The sequence below is a fragment of the Crinia signifera genome, chromosome 6 (genome assembly GCF_055691185.1).
Source record: "Crinia signifera chromosome 6, ASM5569118v1, whole genome shotgun sequence".
Lineage (NCBI taxonomy): Eukaryota > Metazoa > Chordata > Amphibia > Anura > Myobatrachidae > Crinia > Crinia signifera.
Genome location: NC_139222.1, coordinates 270,667,026 through 270,693,546, shown reverse-complemented (window position 1 = coordinate 270,693,546; position 26,521 = coordinate 270,667,026). Strand labels below are relative to the sequence as shown.

At 49.3% G+C, this 26,521-nt stretch overlaps 1 protein-coding gene across 6 annotated transcripts in view; it reads left to right on the top strand.

Annotated features, from left to right (window-relative positions):
* The window catches only part of ZFYVE27 (zinc finger FYVE-type containing 27), a 201,705-nt gene that overhangs the window by 87,366 nt on the left and 87,818 nt on the right, over positions 1-26,521 (top strand). For 5 of the 6 annotated variants that reach the window (XM_083149587.1, XM_083149586.1, XM_083149585.1 and 2 more), the window contains exons 1-4: positions 12,110-12,241; positions 18,764-18,955; positions 21,806-21,876; positions 25,410-25,596. In XM_083149587.1, the coding sequence (XP_083005713.1) occupies positions 18,765-18,955; positions 21,806-21,876; positions 25,410-25,596 (449 nt within the window). In that variant the 5' untranslated portion in view covers positions 12,110-12,241; position 18,764. Of the gene's footprint in view, positions 1-12,109; positions 12,242-18,763; positions 18,956-21,805; positions 21,877-25,409; positions 25,597-26,521 lie in introns of those variants that run through there. The other variant, XM_083149584.1, reaches the window with a different exon arrangement.

Genomic DNA, 26,521 nt, shown 5'->3' with positions numbered 1-26,521 from the left:
CACTACATTACTGCCTCTCCATCCCACCCCTATATCACTGCCTCTTCATCCCACCCCTATATCACTGCCTCTTCATCCCACCCCTATATCACTGCCTCTTCATCCCACCCCTATATCACTGCCTCTTCATCCCACCCCTATATCACTGCCTCTTCATCCCACCCCTATATCACTGCCTCTTCATCCCACCCCTATATCACTGCCTCTTCATCCCACCCCTATATTACTGCCTCTTCATCCCACCACTATATCACTGCCTCTCCATCCCACCCCTATATAACTGCCTCTTCATCCCACCACTGCCTCTCCATCCCATATTATTCCCAATCCTGTAATTGAACATACTAATCATATCACCTCTCAACCTCCGTTTCACTGGAGAAACGGAGGTTGAGAGGTGATATGATTATTATGTTCAAATACAGGAATGGGAATCATATGGAACTGGGAGATGATTGGTCACTAACAGGCCTATACTTAGGACACGCGGGCATGTACTGAGGCTCGAGGAAAATAAATTAGAGCAGTAACATTCTGGAACTCATCGTTAATGAATTTAAATCAAAACTGGATGCATTTTTGGCCATTAAGGGAAACCTATAGATATGACTTACTGGTACTTGTTTCCTATCTGGGCGCCCGTCGCGGGCATCGCGGGTACATTTATGTATGGCCGCGACGCGACCGACGCGATGCCCGCGATTTCCCATTGAAACCAATGTTAAACATGAAAATCGTGTCGGTCGCGTCGCGGCCGGCCATAAATGTACCCGCGATGCCCGCGACGCGATGCTCCCGATTTCCCATAGGAATCAATGTTAAAAGGCGCGATGGCCACGATTTTACTGTTAAATGCCTCAATCCACCCGATTTGGCCATAGGAATCAATGTTAAATGGGCCACAGAGCCCATTAACCCTTAAATGTCCCCCCAAATTTTTAACGCCACCCCACGATCCACGCCAACCCGAAGCGTGGCGAGCGCAGCGAGCCCGCGAGGGGCGGCGGTACGCGTCCTCCGACCTTTTCATGCCCTACTATCCACTAGGGCGTGGTGTGAGAATATAATAGTGTGGCGAGCGCAGCGAGCCACCGAGCCCGAAGCGTGGCGAGCGCAGCGAGCCCCGCGAGGGGACGCAGATACCTTCACAGTTATGCGCGTCCCCTCGCGGGCTTCACAGGTGTCCGTGGCGAGGCGGACACCTGTGAAGCCCGCGAGGGGACGCGTCTACCTGTGAAGGTATCCGCGTCCCCTCGCGGGGCTCGCTGCGCTCGCCACGCTTCGGGCTCGGTGGCTCGCTGCGCTCGCCACACTATTATATTCTCACACCACGCCCTAGTGGATAGTAGGGCATGAAAAGGTCGGAGGACGCGTACCGCCGCCCCTCGCGGGCTCGCTGCGCTCGCCACGCTTCGGGTTGGCGTGGATCGTGGGGTGGCGTAAAAAATTTGGGGGGACATTTAAGGGTTAATTTGGCCTTTTTGGCCCCAAATCGGGTCCATTGAGGCATTTAACAGTCAAATCGCGGTCAATCTGCCGTTTTAACATTGTTCCCTATGGGAAAATCGCGGTCATCGCGGGCATCGCGGTCATCCCGATTTACCCGCGATGCCCGCGATGACCGCGATTATGATCGTGGGCGCCCAGATAGGAAACAAGTACCGACTTACTCAAGTCAGTAGTAAAAGTCAAATAGGTTGAACTCGATGGACTAATGTCTTTTTTCAGCCTTAATTACTATGTTACTATGTTATTCCTACATCACTGCCTCTCCTTCCCTTTACTATGTTGCTGCCTCTACATCCCTTTCCTATCTCACTGCCTCTCCATCCCACCACTGCCTCTCCAGCCCACCCCCTATCTCGCTGCCTCTCCAGCCCACCCCCTATCTTGCTGCCTTTCCATCCTACAGTATATAGACATGAGCATGTTCGGATCCTAGAGATCTGACGTACCCGAGATTACCTGATCCGCGGCTCATCCGAGTGGTTCGCTTCCATCCAGTAGAACATCATCTCCTGCTGAAGATTTCTCGCAAGACCCGGAATCTATAAAAGTCCGGGAAATCGGCGCCATCTTCAGTCCGCATGTGATGTGATGTGTCCATGATGTCTGCAGACAGGGGAAAGAAACGGGGGCTTCAGGGAGACAATATAACTAATGGGGGAACTAATAGGAGCTGCCTAACTTAATGAGGGCTGTTTAACAGGGGCAACTACAGATTGGGAATCTAAAGGGTCCAACTACTAAGGGGGAACTAGTGGTGCAGGAACTTTTTACATCTACTAAGGGGGGACTATTGAGGGGGAACTATACTAAATGGAAAACTACTCAGGGTACAACTACTAAGGGGGCATTACTAAGGCTACTATTATGGGGGTACTACTATGGGGGGCTGTTATATGGGACTGCTGTGGGGGACAACTAAGGGACTCTCTGGAAAAAAAATCAACTTTTACTACAGGACTGCCCCCCGTATCAGTCCAGCTGTGCTGCCCAGTGTCCCGTATCTACGCAGCTGTGCTGCCCAGTGTCCCGTATCTACTCAGCTGTGCTGCCCAGTGTCCCGTATTAGTCCAGGGGAGCTGTTCCCCTTGTTTTTAATTAGAATGAAAAATGTTATTTTTGTTGTTGTTAAGTTTGCCATATCATACTAGTGGTGCTGTATCCCTCATGCTGTGTGTCTGACCCCTCACCCCTGTGCTCCATCTTACCTTCACCCTGCATACCTGACCCCTCACTTCTGTGCTCCCCCTTACCCCCACACAGTGTGCCTTACCCCTCACCTCTGTGCACCCCCTTACCACCACACTGTGTACCTTACCCCTCACCCCTGTGCTCCCCCTTACCCCCACACTGTTTGCCTTACCCCTCACCCCTGCGCTCTCCCTTAACACCACACTGTGGGGCAGATGTATTAAGCCTTAACAAGAGATAAATTCAAGGGTGATACAGAGAGATAAACGTCCAGCCAATCAGCTCCTAACTGATTTTTTTTCAAACACAGGCTGTAACATGGCAGTTAGCAGGTGATTGGCTGGACGTTTATCTCTCCTTATCACCCTTGCACTTATCTCTTGTTAAAGCTTAATACATCTGCCGCATTGTGCCTTACCCCTCACCCCTGCGCTCCCCCTTACCACCACACTGTGTGCCTTACCCTCAACCCTGTGCTCCCCCTTACCATCACACTGTGTGCCTTACCCCTGTGCTCCCCCTTACCCCCACACTGTGTGCCTTACCCCTCACCCCTGTGCTCCCCCTTACCCCCACACTCTGGGCCTTATTCTGGTTGGAGAGGCCGGGCCGTACGCGTACGTCCCGGGATTTTTTTATGATCTGCGCATGCGTACATTCGCTAATGCGCAGGCGCGACCACTCACCAACGCTTACGGACGGGTCTCTACGTGCGAAAAAACCTGTACGCGAGTGTACGGGTATTGGGGGCGGCATAGGGGCGTGTTGAGGGGAGCGGCCGAAATACTGAGGGAAAATGGGCGTACACGGGGGTGTGCACCAAAAATGAGCGGTGCTACTACCGCACGATCGACTAAAGCACCGTTCATTTCGGACACAAAACAGGCGGCCGCCAACCGCCATCTCAAACCACCCCTACAGATACCGCATGCCAGCGTGCGCCTGGGTTAGCTAATTTACGCGGATTACTACTCAAACACATACACCTGAATGTAATAAACAATGCTGCAGTCTATTAAGTCAAAACCATGAATTCACTACCTGCAAGCCACACACAGCACTCTAACACATTGGAAGGTTATCTTTCTATACTTCTCGACATTTAAAGGTTTGTTTAATTTAAGGTAAGAATCTTTGTAAGACCTGCTTATATATGCTAAGGTAGGTATTTGTTAAACAGTTCGACACATTCACTACGTGCTTTCATAGACTTTACACAGTAGCACACTCAATCTACACAAGTCGACATGTGTCAACGTGTTCACTCTAATACAAACATAGGTTTTGTATTTATTATACAATAACATAAACCACATCTAACACCTACAAAGGATGTTTCAGCAATGTTTTAAGCCCATGCCCACTATTTTGCACATTAATTAATTCAATCAATTAATTAATTTTCATAATTATAGTTGAAAGGCAAGATTTGCAGGTCCATATATGTGAAGGGTATGTCAGCGTACACGGACGTACGCTCACTCTCACGAGCGGTGACATAAGCTGACTTTTCTATTGAAAACAATAGGGACCCGTCCGTGCAAGCTGGCGTACGCTCAGATAGCCGCAAGAAGTCGGTGGGAAGACGGCCGAGAGACGTCCGTAAACGGTGGTGTACGCTCAATTGTACGCCAGTTGTCGGAGTGTAAGGGCTGGCCCGTCCGTGTACGTTGGCGTACGCTCATTTGTACGCCACTCCCCTTCTACGTTGTTTATGCCCGTACGTATGCGGCTGAGTTGTGGGTGGACTTAACCCCAACGGCCGCGTACGGCTAGCGCACGTTAATAGTGAACGTACGCACGTTTGGCCGCACCGATCAGAATAACCTCCTGTGTGCCTTACCCCTCACCCCTGTGCTCCCCCTTACCCCCACACTGTGTGCCTTACCCCTCACCCCTGTGCTCTCCCTTTCTGCAATGGCATACAATAAGCTCTTCCCAAATTTCATCTCCAGGCCCATGTGGACCTTAATCTGGCGCTGTGGGGGATACTTAATATATGCGGCTAACCCCTGAAAACGGGCAGTGCAAGTAGTGTTTGATAAATGCGGCCCAGAGAGAGAGATAGGGTATCATGGAGAAAGAGAGATAAAATGTGTGTGAGTGAGAATGTCAGTGGGGGGAGGGGGGGTGTCATCGAAACTGACATCACATGAAGTCAGCCACCCATCCTGCCTTTGTCCTGTGACGTCACATGAAGTCAGCCACCCATCCTGCCTTTGTCCTGTGACGTCACATGAAGTCAGCCACCCATCCTGCCTTTGTCCTGCCTCCCGCAAATAAAAGTCAATCTCCACTGACTTACAGTATATTTGCGAGCTCAGGAGAATTCATTCGATGGTCGCCGACCATCGAATGATTTCTGCTGCTGCGGGCACATGGGAGGGGATACGTTTTCATAACACATCCACGGTTGCGAGGGAATACGATGACGGAAGGGTTTAGGCCAGGGTGGTGGGGCGGGTGCTCTGGGTCTACCAGACCAGGCCCTTAATCTATTATTAATAGACTAATGAATTTCCATTGTTTTACTGCGGCGACATCACCAGACTCTCTGGAACCTGAAGCCCAGGGGGAGCCAGGACCTCTCCAACTTTTACTTGAGTCGACATGGGCATTTAAAAAAAAATTGTCCTGATTGTCGACATAGACACCGTTAAAGTGTAGCATGTCACTTCGCAAGGCCCGCTACGCTCCCCATGCTGCCCAGTCATTAGGAGAGCGCTGGACATGGCTCAGGTCGTCAGGGATGGAAGGTCAACACAAGTATTAGGTTGACAATGGGAAGGTCGACAATTCAATAGGTCGACATGAATTTTTCAAGTTTTTTGTCCCAAATGTAAACATAGTCGACATGGACACCGTCCAAGTGTACCGCGTCCCCTGGCATGGCTCGCTCTGCTCACCGTGCTTCGGGCACGGTGCCTTACTGCGCTAGGCACACTATTATATTCTCCCGCAGAGAGAGCAGAGGTAGCTGCCGGGCAAAGAAAGGGCAGAGGTGACTACGTACACACACCCATGCTTTCTATCAACGTCATGCACCAAGAGCCTGATTCAGACCTACAGCAGGTAAACGCCGTTCTGCAAGAAGCTCAATCCCCCCGCCCAGTGCACAGCTGTGAATGTGTTTGCAGCCGTGCGCACTGGGGGAAAACCACTCATCATCATGAAATGATTTCCCCCTGCCTTCAAGCACTGAATAATTCTACACAACAGGTGTGTCAAACATGAGAGAATACAAATAAAGAGAAAGGAAAGCAGCGCTGTACATGAATTCTCTAAGATACCATTGTATTGAAAATATTAAATACAAAATATTTAATATACCATTTGGCCATAGGTCAGAGGTTCCCAAACGCGGTCCTCAAGGCACCCCAACGGTCCAGGTATTAAGTGTATCCATGCTTAGCCACAGGTGACTTAATTAGTAACTCAGTCAGTCTGATTTAACCATCTGTGCTGAGCCATGGATATACCTAAAACCGTTGGGGTGCCTTGAGGACCGCGTTTGGGAACCTCTGCCATAGGTCATTAAAACATAAATCTACTTAAAACAATAAATAAAATCAAGCAATTGCACACATTCTGTGATTTTGGCTTTTTACTCTGTCCTCACTGTCCGCTCCTATGTGGGCCTGGAAATATATGGACCCTCTCAAAAGTGGATATAATTACCATCCACCTGTTGGTTTTGGAGGATCAGGGATCTTGGTAGGCAAAGAATGTTCCTCTATAGTAAATGAGGTAGGAATGCAAAGTCCCTTTTTGGATCCAATAGATGGGCGTGGAGAGCACCACTGGTTGGAGGTATTTCGGTCCGTCCAGGCTGGTTTGGGCAGTGGGCAAGAAGGTCAAAGTGCTGCTGGAACTTAACGCGTTTCGCTGTAAAGCTTTCTCAAAGGTAATGTGGTTGACAACTTTTGTAACGTTTATATATAGCGGGACCTCCACACATCCCTTATTTTGTTGGCATGGCCTGGAGGCAAGGGGGCGTGACCTACAAATTGCATCACTCCTGTGAGACCACACCCCCGTTTTGCTGCTCTGTGAGCTTCTGGCCTTGCCACCAGCCCCTCATGTGCACCTGCTCTATTCACCACTGCCCAGCGGGTAACGGGAAACGCCACCATTTGCCGAAAGGTGGTATTTCATGCACTACCATCCACTTCAAGCATGGTGAGCTCAGCGAGTTGTGCACTTTTTCGTTGTCGACAGTGTCGAAATTCGCCTGTCAACTTTCAATGGTCGACCCAATGTATGTCAACCTTAATTTGGTCAACCTAATGACCCATACCTGAATCTGGAGTATGCGCATATGCTAGCGGTTCCCAAACTGTGCGCCGTGGCTCCCTGGGGTGTCACAGGGGAGCCGGGGCGGCCTGCTGGCACTGGCAGCTGCATGTTTTTCAGTGAAGCCAGTCCAGCAGTGAGCAGAGTCAGCCAGTGCCGGGGGTTATGTGCAAGCGGGAATCGGGATGCACTAGCTTGGTCATGTGACAGGTGGGCAGGCGGACGAATGTGCTGTGACTGAGCCGAGTCAGCTGCTTCTGATCTGAAGAAGCCGTCGACACCGTTTAGGAGGCGGGAAAATGCGTCATCATCATCTATACCTGACTGAAATATAAGGATGCTTTGGCAGGAACTTGCACCAAAGGCAATTTAAACATACCCCCAGCATCATCAACAATGTGTTGCTGCTGAACACAAACTTCAATATACAGGGGACGGCACACTGCAGGATCCGGAAAGGGACCTTTTCTCTGTCTGGCCAGATAGGATACAGTAAGAGATTATTTTTTTCATTTTTTCATCAGTACATATTATTTTTACAAAAGGACAATTTGAGATGGCTCTTTAATACTCAATCCAAGCCACCTTAACAAAGGCTATTGCTAATCAGCTGTTAAAACGGTCCATCAGTCTGTATATGTCTTCTAATTGTCTTTTCAATGTTTGTTTGTGATATATTAGTATTTTTTAATATTTTCACTGGCCAGTGATACCAATTAATTTTATTGAATAAATAGAAGCAAAATTTTATATATACTTTTGTTTTCAGTGCGGTTCTTATCTGTTTGTTTGATAGAGCACAGGTCACCAGGTGAGGGAGTGCATCAGTGTGATAGAGTGCAGGTCACCGGGTGAGGGAGTGTGTCAGTGTGATAGAGCGCAAGCCACAGGGAGAGGGAGTGCGTCAGTGTGATAGAGCGCAGGCCACATGGTGAGGGAGTGCGTCAGTGTGATAGAGTGCAAGCCGCATGGTGAGGGAGTGCGTCATTGTCAAAGAGCGCAGGCCGCATAGTGAGAGATTGCGTCAGTGTGATAGAGCGCAGGTTGCATGGTGAGGGATTATGTCAGTGTGATAGAGCACAGGCCGCATGGTGAGGGATTGCGTCAGTGTGATAGAGCGCAGGTCGCATGGAGAGGGAGTGCGTCAGTGTCATAGAGCGCAGGCCGCATAGTGCAGGATTGCATCAGTGTGATAGAGCGCAGGCCGCATGATGAGGGATTGCATCAGTGTGATAGAGAACAGGCCACATGATGAGGGATTGCATTAGTGTGATAGAGCACAGGCCGCATGGTGAGGAATTACATCAGTGTGATAGAGCGCAGGCCGAATGGGGAGGGAGTGCATCAGTGTGATAGAGCGCAGGCCGAATGGTGAGGGAGTGCATCAGTGTGATAGAGCGCAGGACGCATGGTGAGGGAGTGCATCAGTGTGATATTGTGCAGGTTGCATGACGAGGGAGTGCATCAGTGTGATATTGTGCAGGCTGCATGGCGAGGGAGTGCATCGGTGTGATAGAGCGCAGGACGCATGGTGAGGGAGTGTATCAGTGTGATAGAGCGCAGGACGCATGGTGAGGGAATGCGCCAGTGTGATAGAGCGCAGGACGCATGGTGAGGGTATGCGTCAGTGTGATAGAGCGCAGGACGCATGGTGAAGGAGTGCATCAGTGTGATAGAGCACAGGCCGCATGGTGAGGAATTACATCAGTGTGATAGAGCACAGGCCGCATGGTGAGGGAGTGCATCAGTGTGATAGAGCGCAGGCCGAATGGTGAGGGAGTGCATCAGTGTGATAGAGCGCAGGACGCATGGTGAGGAAGTGCATCAGTGTGATATTGTGCAGGTTGCATGGCGAGGGAGTGCATCAGTGTGATATTGTGCAGGCTGCATGGCGAGGGAGTGCATCAGTGTGATAGAGCGCAGGACGCATGGTGAGGGAGTGTATCAGTGTGATAGAGCGCAGGACGCATGGTGAGGGAATGCGTCAGTGTGATAGAGCGCAGGACGCATGGTGAGGGAGTGCGTCAGTGTTATAGAGCGCAGGACGCATGGTGAGGGAGTGCATCAGTGTGATAGAGCGCAGGTCGCATGGAGAGGGAGTGCGTCAGTGTCATAGAGCGCAGGCCGCATAGTGAGGGATTGCATCAGTGTGATAGAGCACAGGCCGCATGATGAGGGATTGCATGAGTGTGATAGATCACAGGCCACATGATGAGGGATTGCATTAGTGTGATAGAGCACAGGCCACATGGTGAGGAATTGCATCAGTGTGATAGAGCACAGGCCGCATGGTGAGGGATTGCGTCAGTGTGATAGAGCACAGGCCGAATGGTGAGGGAGTGCATCAGTGTGATACAGTGCAGGTTGCATGGCGAGGGAGTGCATCAGTGTGATATTGTGCAAGTTGCATGGCGAGGGAGTGCATCAGTGTGATATTGTGCAGGTTGCATGGCGAGGGAGTGCATCAGTGTGTTATTGTGCAAGTTGCATGGCGAGGGAGTGCATCAGTGTGGTAGAGCGCAGGATGCATGGTGAGGGAGTGTGTCAGTGTGATAGAGTGCAAGCCGCATGGTGAGGGAGTGCGTCATTGTCAAAGAGCGCAGGCCGCATAGTGAGGGATTGCATCAGTGTGATAGAGCGCAGGTTGCATAGTGAGGGATTGCGTCAGTGTGATAGAGCGCAGGTTGCATGGTGAGGGATTGCGTCAGTGTTATAGAGCACAGGCTGCATGAGGGATTGCATTAGTGTGATAGAGCACAGGCCGCATAGTGAGGGAGTGCATCAGTGTGATAGAGCGCAGGACGCATGGTGAGGGATTGCGTCAGTGTGATAAAGCGCAGGCCGAATGGTGAGGGAGTGCATCAGTGTGATAGAGCGCAGGACGCATGGTGAGGGAGGGCATCAGTGTGATATTGTGCAGGTTGCATGGCGAGGGAGTGCATCAGTGTGATATTGTGCAGGTTGCATGGCGAGGGAGTGCATCAGTGTGATAGAGCGCAGGACGCATGGTGAGGGAGTGTATCAGTGTGATAGAGCGCAGGACGCATGGTGAGGGAGTGCATCAGTGTGATAGAGCGCAGGATGCATGGTAAGGGATTGCATCAGTGTGACAGAGTGCAGGTTGCATGTTGAGGGATTGCATTAGTGTGATAGAGGACAGGCCGCATGGTGAGGGATTGCGTCAGTGTAATAGAATGCAAGCCGCATGGTGAGGGAGGGTATCAGTGTGATAATTGCGCAGGCTGCTCTGTGATGGATTACATCAGTGTGATACAGCGCAGACTGTGGAAATACGGCTGCTCCCAGAAATATCTTTAGCTTGCTTGCATTTTCCGCACTGATGTTCAGATTCTGCCATCTTCCTGAATGCCACGGAGAAAGCAGAACTTACCGTGCCTACATGAATTGCACCCACCATACTAAAGAATGGTAATGGGATTCAGTGTACGGAGCTGGAGTGCCGCTGGAGAAGTCTGGAACTATATATAAAATAGTCAAAGAGCGCAGGACGCATGGTGAGGGAGTGCGTCAGTGTGATAGAGCGCAGGTTGCATGGTGAGGGATTGCGTCAGTGTTATAGAGCACAGGCTGCATGAGGGATTGCATTAGTGTGATAGAGCACAGGCCGCATAGTGAGGGAGTGCATCAGTGTGATAGAGCGCAGGACGCATGGTGAGGGATTGCGTCAGTGTGATAAAGCGCAGGCCGAATGGTGAGGGAGTGCATCAGTGTGATAGAGCGCAGGACGCATGGTGAGGGAGGGCATCAGTGTGATATTGTGCAGGTTGCATGGCGAGGGAGTGCATCAGTGTGATATTGTGCAGGTTGCATGGCGAGGGAGTGCATCAGTGTGATAGAGCGCAGGACGCATGGTGAGGGAGTGTATCAGTGTTATAGAGCGCAGGATGCATGGTGAGGGAGTGCGTCAATGTGATAGAGCGCAGGACGCATGGTGAGGGAGTGCGTCAGTGTGATAGAGCCCAGGACGCATGGTGAGGGAGTGTGTCAGTGTGATAGAGCGCAGGACGCATGGTGAGGGAGTGTATCAGTGTGATAGAGCGCAGGACGTTCGGTGATGGAGTGCATCAGTGTGATAGAGCGCAGGACGCATGGTGAGGGAGTGCATCAGTTTGATAGAGCGCAGGATGCATGGTAAGGGATTGCATCAGTGTGACAGAGTGCAGGTTGCATGTTGAGGGATTGCATTAGTGTGATAGAGGACAGGCCGCATGGTGAGGGATTGCGTCAGTGTAATAGAATGCAAGCCGCATGGTGAGGGAGGGTATCAGTGTGATAATTGCGCAGGCTGCTCTGTGATGGATTACATCAGTGTGATACAGCGCAGACTGTGGAAATACGGCTGCTCCCAGAAATATCTTTAGCTTGCTTGCATTTTCCGCACTGATGTTCAGATTCTGCCATCTTCAGATGGCAAATCTGAATGCCACGTAGAAAGCAGAACTTACCGTGCCTACATGAATTGCACCCACCATACTAAAGAATGGTAATGGGATTCAGTGTACGGAGCTGGAGTGCCGCTGGAGAAGTCTGGAACTATATAAAAAAAAAAAAAATTCTTGGATTTATGTTTATTATTTTTACAAAGAAGTATTTTTTTAGCTGATCTAAATACTAAAAAACAGTATTTTGACCCAAATACTTAAAAAAAACTGACAGTCCGGTAATTATTTTGGCTTAAGGGTGCCTTAAACCAAAGAAGTTGGGGAACCACCAGCCCCCTTCTGCACTGAGGTAGGAGCTGCCGCTGATTATAAATATGAAAATTCAATATTATTCATTGATATCATTATATTTATGTATCTTATTTTTATAAAATAATAGTAATACTACTGCACTGTGACAAGCCAGAGACTGCCTGCATGTGAAGCACAGCACAGCACAGATGTTATGTACTTTATATAAGACCCCTAATCCGTCTGACGTATTAGATCCAGTTCCGCCTTTTGGCATTTCTCCCGTCCCGTGTGCTCTGTAGTGAGTGTCAGGACTGGATCCTATGAGCCGGAGTCCCAGGCATCTGGTGCGTCCGCCCGGCCACAGCACGCAGCAGTGTCGGAGTTAATGCCATGGCAGAGCCCCGCCCACCCGGTGAGTCAGAGCTCCTCCCCGTGCTCCTGTCACACAGGGTCTCCCCCTCCTGTGCGACGTCACGGTGACTGTACACAGGAAGCAGCCAGAGACTGGGAGCTAGGAGGAGAGGGAGGATAATAATGTGCATGTGAGGGGGAAGGTAAGGCAGCATGTGTGCAGGTAGTGTACATGTATGTGCCGGCCTCTGCTGTAAGACACAGATATGTGTGTGTATCCTGCCATGTCTCCTGGGCAGGTCCTGCTGGTTTCCTTCCCTGCTGCTGCTACATTGTGTCAGCTGCTATGTGTGTGTTACCTGGGTCAGCTGCTGCTATGTGTGTAACACTGGGTCAGCTGCTGCTGTCTGTGTGTGTGTGTGTGTTAACCCCAGGTCAGCTGCTGCTGTGTGTTTGTGTTAGCCCAGGGTCAGCTGCTGCTTTGTCAGTGTGTCTGTGTGTTAGCCCAGGGTCAGCTGCTGTGTGTGTCTGTGTTAGCCCAGGGTCAGCTGCTACTGTGTCTCTGTGTTAGCCCAGGGTCAGCTGCTACTGTGTCTCTGTGTTAGCCCAGGGTCAGCTGCTACTGTGTCTCTGTGTTAGCCCAGGGTCAGCTGCTGCTTTGTCTCTGTGTTAGCCCAGGGTCAGCTGCTGCTGTGTCTCTGTGTTAGCCCAGGGTCAGCTGCTGCTGTGTCTCTGTGTTAGCCCAGGGTCAGCTGCTACTGTGTCTCTGTGTTAGCCCAGGGTCAGCTGCTACTGTGTCTCTGTGTTAGCCCAGGGTCAGCTGCTACTGTGTCTCTGTGTTAGCCCAGGGTCAGCTGCTGCTGTGTCTCTGTGTTAGCCCAGGGTCAGCTGCTGCTGTGTCTCTGTGTTAGCCCAGGGTCAGCTGCTGCTGTGTCTCTGTGTTAGCCCAGGGTCAGCTGCTGCTGTGTCTCTGTGTTAGCCCAGGGTCAGCTGCTGCTGTGTCTCTGTGTTAGCCCAGGGTCAGCTGCTGCTGTGTCTCTCTGTGTGTGTGTGTGTGTTAGCCCAGGGTCAGCTGCTGCTTTGTCTCTGTGTTAGCCCAGGGTCAGCTGCTGCTGTGTCTCTGTGTTAGCCCAGGGTCAGCTGCTACTGTGTCTCTGTGTTAGCCCAGGGTCAGCTGCTACTGTGTCTCTGTGTTAGCCCAGGGTCAGCTGCTGCTTTGTCTCTGTGTTAGCCCAGGGTCAGCTGCTGCTGTGTCTCTGTGTTAGCCCAGGGTCAGCTGCTGCTGTGTCTCTGTGTTAGCCCAGGGTCAGCTGCTGCTGTGTCTCTCTGTGTGTGTGTGTTAGCCCAGGGTCAGCTGCTGCTTTGTCTCTGTGTTAGCCCAGGGTCAGCTGCTGCTGTGTCTCTGTGTTAGCCCAGGGTCAGCTGCTGCTGTGTCTCTGTGTTAGCCCAGGGTCAGCTGCTGCTGTGTCTCTGTGTTAGCCCAGGGTCAGCTGCTGCTGTGTCTCTGTGTTAGCCCAGGGTCAGCTGCTGCTTTGTCTCTGTGTTAGCCCAGGGTCAGCTGCTGCTGTGTCTCTGTGTTAGCCCAGGGTCAGCTGCTGCTGTGTCTCTGTGTTAGCCCAGGGTCAGCTGCTGCTGTGTCTCTGTGTTAGCCCAGGGTCAGCTGCTGCTTTGTCTCTGTGTTAGCCCAGGGTCAGCTGCTGCTGTGTCTCTGTGTTAGCCCAGGGTCAGCTGCTGCTGTGTCTCTGTGTTAGCCCAGGGTCAGCTGCTGCTGTGTCTCTCTGTGTGTGTGTGTTAGCCCAGGGTCAGCTGCTGCTTTGTCTCTGTGTTAGCCCAGGGTCAGCTGCTGCTGTGTCTCTGTGTTAGCCCAGGGTCAGCTGCTGCTGTGTCTCTGTGTTAGCCCAGGGTCAGCTGCTGCTGTGTCTCTGTGTTAGCCCAGGGTCAGCTGCTGCTGTGTCTCTGTGTTAGCCCAGGGTCAGCTGCTGCTTTGTCTCTGTGTTAGCCCAGGGTCAGCTGCTGCTGTGTCTCTGTGTTAGCCCAGGGTCAGCTGCTGCTGTGTCTCTGTGTTAGCCCAGGGTCAGCTGCTGCTGTGTCTCTCTGTGTGTGTGTGTTAGCCCAGGGTCAGCTGCTGCTGTGTGTGTGTGTGTGTGTGTGTGTGTGTGTGTGTGTGTGTGTGTTAAAGCCAGGTCAGCTGCTGCTGTGTGTGTGTTAGCCCTGGGTCAGATGCTGCTGTGTCTGTGTATTAGCACTGGGTCAGATGCTGCTGTGTCTGTGTATTAGCACAGGGTCAGCTGCTACAGTGTGTGTCTGTGTGTGTGTTACCCCAGGGTCAGCTGCTGTGTGTGTGTGTTACCCCAGGGTCAGCTGCTGTGTGTGTGTGTGTGTGTGTGAACCCCAGGTCAGCTGCTGCGGTGTCTATGTGTATGTGTTAGCCCAGGGTCAGCTGCTGCTGTGTGTGTGTGTGTGTGTGTGTGTGTGTGTTAGCCCAGGGTCAGCTGCTGCTGTGTCTGTGTGTGTGTTACCCCAGGTCAGCTGCTGCTGTGTCTGTGTGTTACCCAAGGATCACCTGCTGTGTGTGTTACCCCAGGTCAGCTCTTGTTTTGTGTGTTGCACTTTGTGTGACTGCTGCAGAGCAGGTACAGCAGGTTATCAGGCCTGGTATAACCTTTGAGCAGACAGCCACCTGGATGTAGCGGCTGTCAGGTACTCTAACCCCTAGGTTCTGAATGTTCCCTGTGTTGGCTGATAGCGCACCATGACCTAGGAACGGTGTGTATGGCAGACATGATGATCAGTTGTGGATTCTGCAGGCAGCCTGTACCTAGAGTTCTGTATTCTGAATTATATCTATTTTAGGTACTTGTGGAGTATCACGGCTCCCATTGCATGCCATATATAGTGGCATGCGATGCGATACGATTTTTACAGATTTGGGCCGTTTTTGACAAAATCGTATGCCATCGCATGCGATTTGATCGCATACGATTTTGCACTGAAAAGCATCCAAATGCATTGGAATTAGTATTAAACATGTTCAATGGCCCCAACTGGCATTTTTGAGGCTGTACCACCCCCACGATCAACGCAAACCCGAAGCGTGGCGAGCGCAGCGGTTCGCGTCCTACGACCTTTTCATACCCCCACTATCCACGTCGGCGTGGAGTTGAGAATAGAAAGTGTGGCGAGGGGACGCGGACACCTGTGAAGCCCGTGAGGGGACGCGGATACCTGTGAAGGTATCCGCGTCCACTCGCCACGCTTCGGGCTCGCTGTGCTCGCCACACTTTCTATTCTCAACTCCACGCCGACGTGGATAGTGGAGGTATGAAAAGGTCGTAGGACGCGTACCGCCGCCCCTCGTGGGCTCGCTGCGCTCGCCACGCTTCGGGTTCGCGTTGATAGTGGGGGTGGTACAGCCTCAAAAATGCCAGTTGGGGGCCATTGAACATGTTTAATACTAATTCCAATGCATTTGGATGCTTTTCAGTGCAAAATCGTATGTGGTCGCATGCGATAAAATCGTATGTGGTCGCATGCGATGCGATTTTTTTTGGCATACGATGGCCATCGTGGGAGCCGTGATACTCCACAAGTACCCTATTTTAGTACCAGCGGTCACGCAGTGAGAGGTGACATACTCAATGACAGCACTGTCCTTCAAGTCCCCCTACTCTAGGACATATCTGGCCTCACAGAGCTCCGTACTGCACACATGCCTTTGTTGCGTTGGTGTCTTCTATCAAGATAATTACATTTAGAGTAATGATGGAATACTCTGTATTCTGTTACCCCTGGCCTCCATACTGTACATTAGAAATGTATCTTACCTGTTACAAAACTTGCTGTACTGTATATGAACTATTACTATGTTCACTTAACATGTTTTTACCTTTAAAAACCCCAGACATTAACAGCCACACATCAGGATAAAATACAGGGACACAATCGCTGTGCCAGGTGCTGCCATGTGGCCTAGGTACCTAGAACGTTGTGTTTATAATGCGCCTACATGTACCACACTGAGGGTATTGCAATAAAATCCAATGTTTGTCTTCTAGTCGGAATGTTTGGAATCCCAATGACAAACAATGAGGAGGTGTTTGTTCAGCGCCATACACCCGGGGCGATGTGTATTTACCTTTTGTGCTGAGTTGGCATAGATCGCTTAGAAATTAAGGGAAAATCACCCCGTGTGTATGCCTCCTAAATGTGCGTACACACTGGCCGATATATCGCTTGAACAACCGATATATCGATGCACCGTCAGTCAGAGTGTACAAGCGATGTATCCCGTTCACATATTTATTGTTTTGGCTGTGTACCACACATCATTGCTGTGTGTACGGGCGATCCACTGTCCACCCGTACAGCCGCCGGTGATTGACAGCTTAGTGTGCCCGCCCATTTGGGATGTCCATCCCGACAGATCAGGCTGCGTGTATGGAGAACACACTGCCCAATCAATCTGTATATATATGCAGATCTATTGATCTACAGATTTATCTATTAGTGTGTACCCAGTTTTAGTTTTCAGCCTGTTGTGTGCTGTAATTACCACACTGTGGGGGTTATTCTAATTCACTCTTTCTGACAAATTCCTTCTTAGATGGACAAAACCATGTGCAATGCAGGTGGGGCAGATGTTACTTGTGCAGAGAGAATTAGATTTGGGTGGGGTTTTACTTTAAAGTGAGATCTATATTGCAGTGTAAAAATAAAGCAGCCAGTATTTTCCCTGCACAGAAACAAAATAACTCCCCCCAAATCTAATTTTCTCTGCACATTTTACATCTGCCCCCCCTGCAGTGCACATGGTTTTGTCCATCTAAGAAGGATTTTGTCAGAAAGAGTGAACTAGAATAAGGCCCTGTGTCACCATACACACTTTCCTCACCTTCCTTATGACTTATAAACTCTTATTTTCTGTTTCACACACACTTTATTCCCCAACCGCTATAGGGAACTGTGTTCTAGAAAGAGGTACTAGAATAAGGCCCTGTGTCACCATACACACTTTCCTCACCTTCCTTATGACTTATAAACTCTTATTTTCTGTTTCACACACACTTTATTCCCCAACCGCTATAGGGAACTGTGTTCTAGAAAGAGGTACTATCTAAGAAGTGTTCTAACACGTGCAGGACTTCCCTTACGTAATAACAGAAGTCATTCCGCACAGCTGAGAATCGGTCTTTATATCATTCCATAATGGTACGTCCATTATAAGAGTAGTTCCCAAACTCAGGGGCAGATTTATTAAGCTTGGTGAAGTGACAACGTGGCTGGTACTTTATCACCGGCCAAACAGCTACTAACTGTCAAGTTACGGACTGGGTTTGAAAAATGACAGTTAGGAACCAACTGGCCAGCAATAAGGTGCCAGCCACATTATTAATTCAAAAGCTTAATAAATATGCCCATTGGCCCCCTAGCAGTCCAGGTTTTAAGGATATCCATGATTAAGCTCAGATGTTAAATCAGATTAACTGAGGTGCTAATTAAATCACCATTGCCCATACTGTACATGGTTATTCTTAAAACCTGCACTGTTAGGGGTACATTTACTAAGATGGGAGAATGTTGCCCATAGCAACCAATCAGATTCTGCTTATTTAGCACCTTCTAGAGCAGTGGTTCTCAAACTCTGTCCTCAGGACCCCACACGGGGCATGTTTTCCAGGTCTCCACGCAGAATCACAGGTGAAATAATTAGCTCCACCTGTGATCTTTTGAAATGTGTCAGTGAGTAATGAGTGCACCTGTGCACCTGCCGGGTGACCGGGTAAACGTGCACTGTTGGGGGGGTCCTGAGGACTGAGATTGAGAACCACTGTTCTAGAAGATAATAGATAGAATCCATCTTGGTAAATGCACCCCTTAGGGTGCCTTGGGGACCGAGGTTGGGAACCTCGCCATTAGACGTGCATTTAAAATTTGGGGAAGATGTACTAAAACTTGGAAAGTAATAATGTGGAGAGAGAAACTACCAACCAATCAGCTCCCAATTATCATTTTTCAAACACAGCCTGTATGGTGACAGTTAGGAGCTGTTTGGTCGCTATTTTATCTCTCTCTACACTTTATTACTCACCAAAGTTTATTATTCTTCCCCTTGGCTCTAAGACACCTTAACAGTCAATCTTTAAAGTCTTGAGAACAGGTGACTTACCTTGTAACTCAGTCATTGTGATTTCATCAACTGTTCTCAAGCATGGATATATTTTAAAACCTGGACTGCTAGTCCTTCGGGAGGACTCGGTTTGAGAATCACCGTATCAGAAGAAGAACAGGGTAATTCTGTGAAGCGAGAGGTGCAGGTGGATTTGCTCGCACAGAGGGACAGCTGGGACATCACATGTACACATTCCTTCCATGTGCTTCTCACACAAGTCAATATGCTGCGGGTCCATCCCACATACCTGCTGACTGGATAATAAAAACATAACTCGTTTATCGAGCGCTCCCATCCACTATTGCTGTTCACTCTCAGCGTGACCTTTGAACATGTAACATATAGACTTCCTGGTAATGTATATGCAAGTACTTTACGACCGAAACAGGGTTGCTTCCCCTTCCAACCATGTTTTGGAGACTCATGAGGCGCTTGGCCAAGAAGAGGTCCTATCCTAGAATACATTTGAAGTAATTCCCCCCCTTTTTTGGATCTCCTCACGAGGATGTTCCCCCGCTGTAAAACTGAATGCAGTAACTTGTGTTCTCCGTTGCAGCATGCAGGACAAGGAGAGAGATGCAGCTTTCAGCGGCTGGTCTGAGGGGGGTCCCACCATGGCTGAGTCTCGCCCGGAATCTCCTACCAACAAGTCCTTCGACCTCTTCAACCTGGTGGTCTCCTACAAGAGGATAGAGATTTATGTGGAGCCGATCAGAGACAGCTGGGATGGAATCAAATATCTCCTGAGGTAAATACCGGACAGATTATGGACTTCGGTCTAGACGAGATCTATTAAACGTCCAAGGCAACGAATGAGCTTCTAGTTGTCAGTTATCTAGCACCGTCTATGAGATGACACTTGGAAGGTTCTCCGCTTTCACTGTTAACGGATTGCCGCGTTTTCCCCATTGTCTTTATAGTCGTAAAACAACTTGTTTTGAGTCTTTTTCCCCTCAGGGTTCACATTGTATGGTGCACATTGTGTCTCCTTACTCTGTAATTGTATGTTAAAATGCAAGTGATATTGATAGATGTTCCTCAGACGATTAAATTAATTAATTTTTATTTAGCACCTTCTAGAACATAATTGATCGTATCTGATACCCTTTTATAATACACATTTCTGTATTCCACATACGCTAACGACAAATCAGATATTAGAGTGTATTTTTTTTGTTGTTGTTGTGATGTTGTAGGGCAGGGACAGGGATAAGTGTGCACTATTATTATTTCTCTATCATCCATATGAGATACTGGGGTCTCAATATGATGGGGAATAGAGGGTCCTCCGCAGGAGACAGGCACATCTGAATGTGTGTACTGACTCCTCCCCTCTACGTCCCCACCCACAAGCCAGTTTGTTATCAGTATTCCTTTAAGGTGAATTCCTCATCCTTAGGGACAAATTTAGCAAAGTTTAGAGAGAGATAAGGTAGCAACCAATCAACTTATAACTTTCCTGTTACAAGCTGTGTTTTAGAAAGGACAGGAGCTGATTGCTTGGTACTTTATCTCTCTCCAGGATTTGATAAGTCTGCCCATTCGTGACGTTAAGAAATCAGTTTGGGCTCTTTTCGTGCGATTGTGGCGATCAATCTTGGGAAATAAACAAATTGCATTTAAATGATAGCAGGTCCGATGTGACGCACGGTCCCGCGAGCATCGCACCGGCCGCACTAGTAATCTCTCTTGGATTGCCTGTGAGCCGGGAAGGCTTGGCTGGGATCGCATACAAAAGGACCGGATGCGATCTATATCTTGCAATCCTGCTGCCCGGGCGGCTCGAGGGTTTGCGGTCGACTTCTCTGAGGGGCCTTTACACAAAATAGATTACAATGCATTTTTCAAGACCTGATTGCTTTAGATCCCAGTTAGAGTGCGGCTGCAAAACTGGTTTGAAGTAGCCGTGAGCCTTAAGCCCTTTCTACTGTATAACATTTTTTTTCTTCCTCTTGGATTGAGACAATAGATCTGACCTTACTTCCTCTCCAGTGACAATACCAACCGGTCCCAAGAAGACCATCACTGGCTGAGTACACAAGTGGGCTCTAGGGTGGGCCACACCAGGATCGGGATCTGCGGGATCCTGGGATTTGGCCCTAAAATTGCCGTGTGGCTCTGCGCAGCATGACTCGGTCAGCAGTCACGCCGCGCAGTGCGCCGGCTGAATTGCCTCTCTCCACTTCTTCCACGTTTTTTATTAGGGAGGCTAATCCCAGGAATCCCGGTATTCAGCATTTCTCAATCTCGATTCCCGGGATTGGCATCCCCACTGTACATTTATACAAAACATATATTAAACCTTCTTTAATAAGTCGCTCACAGCAGCCAATAAGCTTTTATGTAGTAATTAAGTACATTTTATACAATGATCGATAGAATCGGATTCATTGCTATGAGCTACTTCCCCACATCTCCGATCTTTAGTAGATTTGAGCATGTCCGCTTTAGAGAGAGGTGGTTACTAAATATTGCAGTAGAGTAGACCATCTGGGAGTCCTGTAATATATATACCCTCAGAGGCCAAGGACTCCTATAGGGCCTGGAGTAGTAATACCAAGACCATCTATATTTAAAAACTTTTCACAAGTATAGAACAGATGCCACGGCTGCAGAAAGAAGCATGAAGGACCTGCTTCTACACTCTGCCAAAAATATTTCTGGTTAAAAACTCTCTCAACACATCGTAAAAGTGAATTGCAACGTTTGCTGGAAGAAACTGTACACCGAACTAACAAAGTTGTTTTGGTACACTGGAGCCGAACCAGACCTGATCGCAGCGCTGCAACTTTTTGAAGCCCAGCGATCCGTTAGCCCCCTCCCTGCCAGAGTAAAATCCTGCCCTTGTGCACAGCTGCGAATGGCATCGCAGCCGTGTGAAGAGAAGGAAATCCATTCGCAATCACCCACCATCAAAAAGGGTGTCGCGCCCCCCCCCCCCTTCCTGTGCGCAGCGTTGCGTTCGTCCAGACTAACTCGGTGCTGCAGTGGCCATGGGGATATCAGGGCCGCTGCTGCTGACCTCAGCTGCTCTCCCTCCCAATGGCCGGCTTGCCTGCGTTTTTTTTTTTTTGCAGCACTCCCAGGAAACGCTGGGGTGCCGTCTGCAAAAAAAGTCTATTCTTATTGGTGTAAGGTGTAAGGCAGAAGCAATCTCACCGGTAAGCTCTGGGCATTAGTGTGGGAAGAAACAAACCAAAATATTGTTTTGTCAGTGACGTGGGTTGTACAGACACTTTCCATCCAGCGTCTGTGAGATGTCCCCGCTCAGAATAACGTCAAGTATTGTATAACGTATAATCCAATTTATGGCCAGTGTTCGAGATAACATGGAGAATAAGCAGGTTCTGTCTCCCTGCAGCTGCTTCATTACAGAACAATAGCTGTAGTCAGTGATGGCGCCCCTGTCACCTACACACAGGGAAGGCTCTCTGTCTGCTGTGGGACTACAAGTCTCAGCAGGCCACAACACATGTTGCCTGACTTGTACTGTACTGTAGTGATCTGCTCTTTTTGAATGATTTGCTTCTGTAAGTATGTTTAGCAGGATATCTATTGGCATACATTTAATAACGGATGCTTCTGTTTTGTCACTCAGATGGGAAACTCCGATCTTCTCGCTTGTGACTTGTTTCATCGTTAACATTTTGCTACTCACTTTGAATGAAGGTAAGTGAATCGGAACATAGGAACCGGTTGATCGTTGTTTTGAGGCGCATGGTGGGACAGTCTCCTGGGACAGTTTATAGATGTGGGGGACTGTTATGTGTAGCCGCAATTCTAGCGGTAAGATCGGTACTTGTGTATTATCTGGGCGCCCGATTTTTTTCATCTTAGGGCATTGTACACTCAAAAATCGGTTGCATCGATTGTACCCGATTTCTAATTGTACAGGCACCCAGATGCCTGATTCCTATATCGATTGGACCCGATTTTTGATTGTACACCCACCCTGATGGGTAATGACTATGTCAAATGCCCCCCCATTGTTAACGCCACCCCGGTCAACGCCAAGCCGAAGCGTGGCGAGCGGCGGCGGTACATGTCCTCTGACCTTTTCATACCCCCACTATCCACGTCGGCGTGTAGTTGATTTTATATAGTGTGGCGAGCCCGAAGTGTATTTCGCGGGGCTCGGCACGCTTCGGGCGCGGTGGCTCGCTACGCTCGCCACACTATATAAAATCCGACGTGGATAGTGGGGGTATGAAAAGGTCGGAGGACACGTATTACCGCCGCTCGCCACGCTTCGGCTTCGCGTTTATCGTGGCGTTGCTTTAACAATGGGGGGGCATTTTACCTAATAATTAACCATCATGGTGGGTATACAATTAAAAATCGGGTCTGGGGGGCCATTTAACATTGGGTACAATGTAAAAATCATGTCGGTCGCGTCACATCGCATGCCATTGTAATGGCATGCGATTTGACAGATTTTTTAATTGTACAGGAACGTCTAAAAACCCCGAAAATCGGGTCCCATCGCGTCTAAGTAGTGGCATGCGATGAAAAAAATCGGGCGCCCACATAATACACAAGTACCGTAAGATCCTCCACCCGGATCACATTGTATATGCGGTACACAGTTGTTGGCTCGACGCGTATTAAGTTGACATGCATTGGGTTGAAATAAGTCGACATGACTGAGGTCAACACAAGCATTAGGTCGACAAAGGCCTTGTCAACAGTGAAAAGGTCAACATAGTTTTTCACAGGTATTTGTTTTTTGAGCCGACAGGCGGTATTTCGTGCCCTACCATCCACTAGGGCATGGTGGGAGAACATTGTGCCCAAAGTATGGCGAGCGGATGCAGAACACTTTAAACATGCCGACTTAATATTGGTCGACACTATGACCCCTACCCGTATATGCAATCCTTACTAAATGGGCCCCTTTATTACAGCACAAGATACTTTGTAATGTATCTCTGTTTCCTTTATTTTATTGTTAAAGGTTTTATTTCAGCGTTGCTGGGGACATAAGCCACAATGAGTGCAGGACTGTGTAAGAAGAAAGGGCCTTTTGTTCTACTTTATAGGTTATTATGGGGTGGAGTTTGTTTGCTCACCTCGGTGTATGCAGAGGGTATTAACAAAGAACTGGCAATAATTTACCTGGATTATTAAAGAGCTGTGTAGTGTCCCGGGTGAGCTGTTCTGTTAGATGTGGCAGGTGGGTGTGTTGGCGACGTACATGGGCAGTCTGTCACAGGCGTGGGCGGTGCGCGGCTCTGTGTGCGACAGATGTCTGCTGTATGAAAGATTAACGATGTGTCTACAGTAAGATGTAAACCTAGGCTCATATTTAATGTGTGATCCCCTATTGTGTGCTGGAGAATGACCTATTGTGCATTGTACATCCAGGCAAGATGACCTCTAGGCGTTATTGTTCAGGGTTCCTTTTCCCCTTACAATATTGCTGCTGGCAGTGTTTATATTGGGTACAGGGTATACCGGCCAGTTCTCCCTGCACTAATCTGTGTCCAGTCACTAACCTTATGTGAGTAGCTGATATCCATTACTGCTGGTGAGCTGTGTGTTGCGGGGGCTCCGGAGGAGTGTGATGGTGCCCATACACTTATGCGATGGGATTAGTACGATGTCCATCGAATCCGATCACATTTTTGGGTGCAAAAGTCAGCACCCGATGTCGCATGCCATCTTCCGATGGCACATCGGGTGCTGGAAGAGGACGGGCAGAGGGCGGCAGAGTAGTGTAGCGCTTGCGGGTGGCGGAAGTCAGCGTGGTGGCAGATTTGTTTAAACCACGGGGCTGCCCTGTGATTGGCTGAGCTCTCAACCAATCACAGGGCAGCCCATTGTTTTAAACAATTCTCCCACCACCACTGACTCCCGCCGCCCGCAAGCGCTACTGCTAGCGCTACATTACTCCGCCGACCCTAATACGAGACGCAGGTAAGCCGCCAGCGGTCCCTAGGGCCCCCTCTCCCCAAACCCCACACAGCGGAATGCCCCCCCTCCGCCCCCCCACCCACGGATTGTATTCGAGCGATCGCATGTGGTTAAAAACCACATGCGACTGCTCCTACAATACGATAGATATTATGTGCAGCCCATACGATCTATCGACGCGACATTCAACGGCGTGCACGCGCATAGCGTCGAAAAGTCCCTTAAAAATGCATGCAATCATTCGATTTGTCGGCCAGAATTGGTCGAAATCGAATGATTGTATACAATATCTCACAAGTGTATGGGCAGCAGCCGCAAAGTCCTGGTATAGACAATTGTTACCATTATGACATCACAGTGTGACCTCACAGGACCCCACTAGACTGGCTAGGAGGTATACGGAGGCTAAAGGTCAACAGTGCTTAGGTCGACAGATGAAATATGTTGACATGGCTAGGGTCGGCAATGTGGAGGTCGACATTCAAAAGGTCAACATGAATTTTTCAGGTTTTGTCCCGAATGCCGACACACTCAAATTGGACACATCTAAGTGTACCACGTCCATTCGCATGACACTCTGCGCTCGCCATGTTTTGGGCGCGGTGCCTTGCTGCACTGGGCACACTATTATATTCTCCCACCACACCACAGTGAATATGAAATACCGCCTGTCGGCACATGTAGTCTAATTTTTTTTTTTTAAACTCATGTCGACCTTACCAATGTCACCGTGCCTGCAAGGGGCTTTGTTGCGCTCGCCATACTGTCTGGGTCTGACAGTCGGGTTCCTGACAGTCATTAGCCTGACGTCGGGATCCCGGCTGGCCGGACCCAGACAGCATGGCGAGCGCAACAAAGCCCCTTGCGGGCTCGCCACGCTGCGGGCACAGTGCTCGCCACCTATTCTATTCTCCCTCTATGGGGCTGGTGGACCCCCACGAGGGAAAATAGCCGCCGGGAACCCGGCTGTCTGTGTTTTGACAGTCGGGATCCCGACATCGGGTAAATGACTGTCGGGACCCCGTCCGGCACCCGTAAGGAGACACTTCTCCGATCGTCCTTTTTAGAAGTTGCGGTACATTTCCCTGTAAATTGCAGAGACTGAGGGGTAAATGTACCTGTCAATTTACATATTGGAGCTGATTGGCTGGTGCATTGTCACGTTGCACATAATGGGGATACTGCAGATACCGCTTCTCCAAGCCTCATACTATTTACCCCTTAGTGTGATTGTCTGCTTGTGCGTTGGGTCGAAGCTTCTCGTCAGTAATACTCATTACTTCTCACAGTTGCCTGGTACTCAGTGGGCGCCCTGGCTGTCTCCATACCTGCCCTCTTCGGTTACCTCCAGCAGATGTCGCACACTCCGATCCCAGAGCCAGAGTTAGCCAGGAGGAAATACTACAGTGTGCGGCGGGAGGAGCTGCAGAAAGTGAGACTTACGCGCCAGGAGGCCGTGGCGGAGTTTAAGAGCTTGTAAGTACGTCCTCCTTGCTGGCACTTTAACACTGGCTAATGGGGAACCTCCAACTGGGCATTGGTCAGACAAAAAAACACTGAAATCCAATTGGTGCGTAGAAAGAACCAACCAGCAGAAGACCCTCTGAGTCTCGCTACACCCCTGAAACAACATATGCAGCTATGAGTAGATGAGTGTCTCATATACAGTAGGTACTCTTTTATTAGGGACAGATTTATTAAGCCTGTAGAAGTGGTAAAGTGGAAGGTGATAACGCAGCAGCCAATCAGATTCTATCTCTGAAGTTACAGGCTGGGTTTGAAAAAAAAAGGTACTGATTGGCTGCTGCGTTATCATTTCCACTTTATCACTTCGCCATTTACTAAAGTGTGAGTTTTTTAGTAAATTTACCCCTATACTGTATATTTACTAAAGGATGATTTTGGTCCATGTTGGTCCATGTTTTCCAGGGCTAAAATGCATGTTTATGGACCTTTAAAAAAAATGAATATATTAATTATATTTGTCTTGTGGGAGGGAGCCTGGCCCAGCTCAGATTTGAGGCCGCAGGTGTCTCCTGTACAGTGGCAGGAAGGAGGGGGACATGAGGGTTGGTGGCGTTTGCACACAGGAGTACGTGTCTCCCATAGGTGTTGGTAGCTGATGATGTGATCTACAGGAGACACCTATTTGGACATACTTTCTCCTGAGTGCACACTCACCCCCCCTTTGAAGACCCCTGACACCCTGCTTCCTGTGAGTGTGCAGCTGCTGTGCTGTGCTAAGGGGGAAATATTTCCCCTTACCTGCCCACCTGTGCACCCCCAGTACAGTGCGCTGACCCAAGTACTATTTTATGAGGGGAAATGGCCATAAAATGCTGCACATAATATTTATTAAATTGTATGAATGATCACATGTGGTTTTTGGTTGTATGGTCGC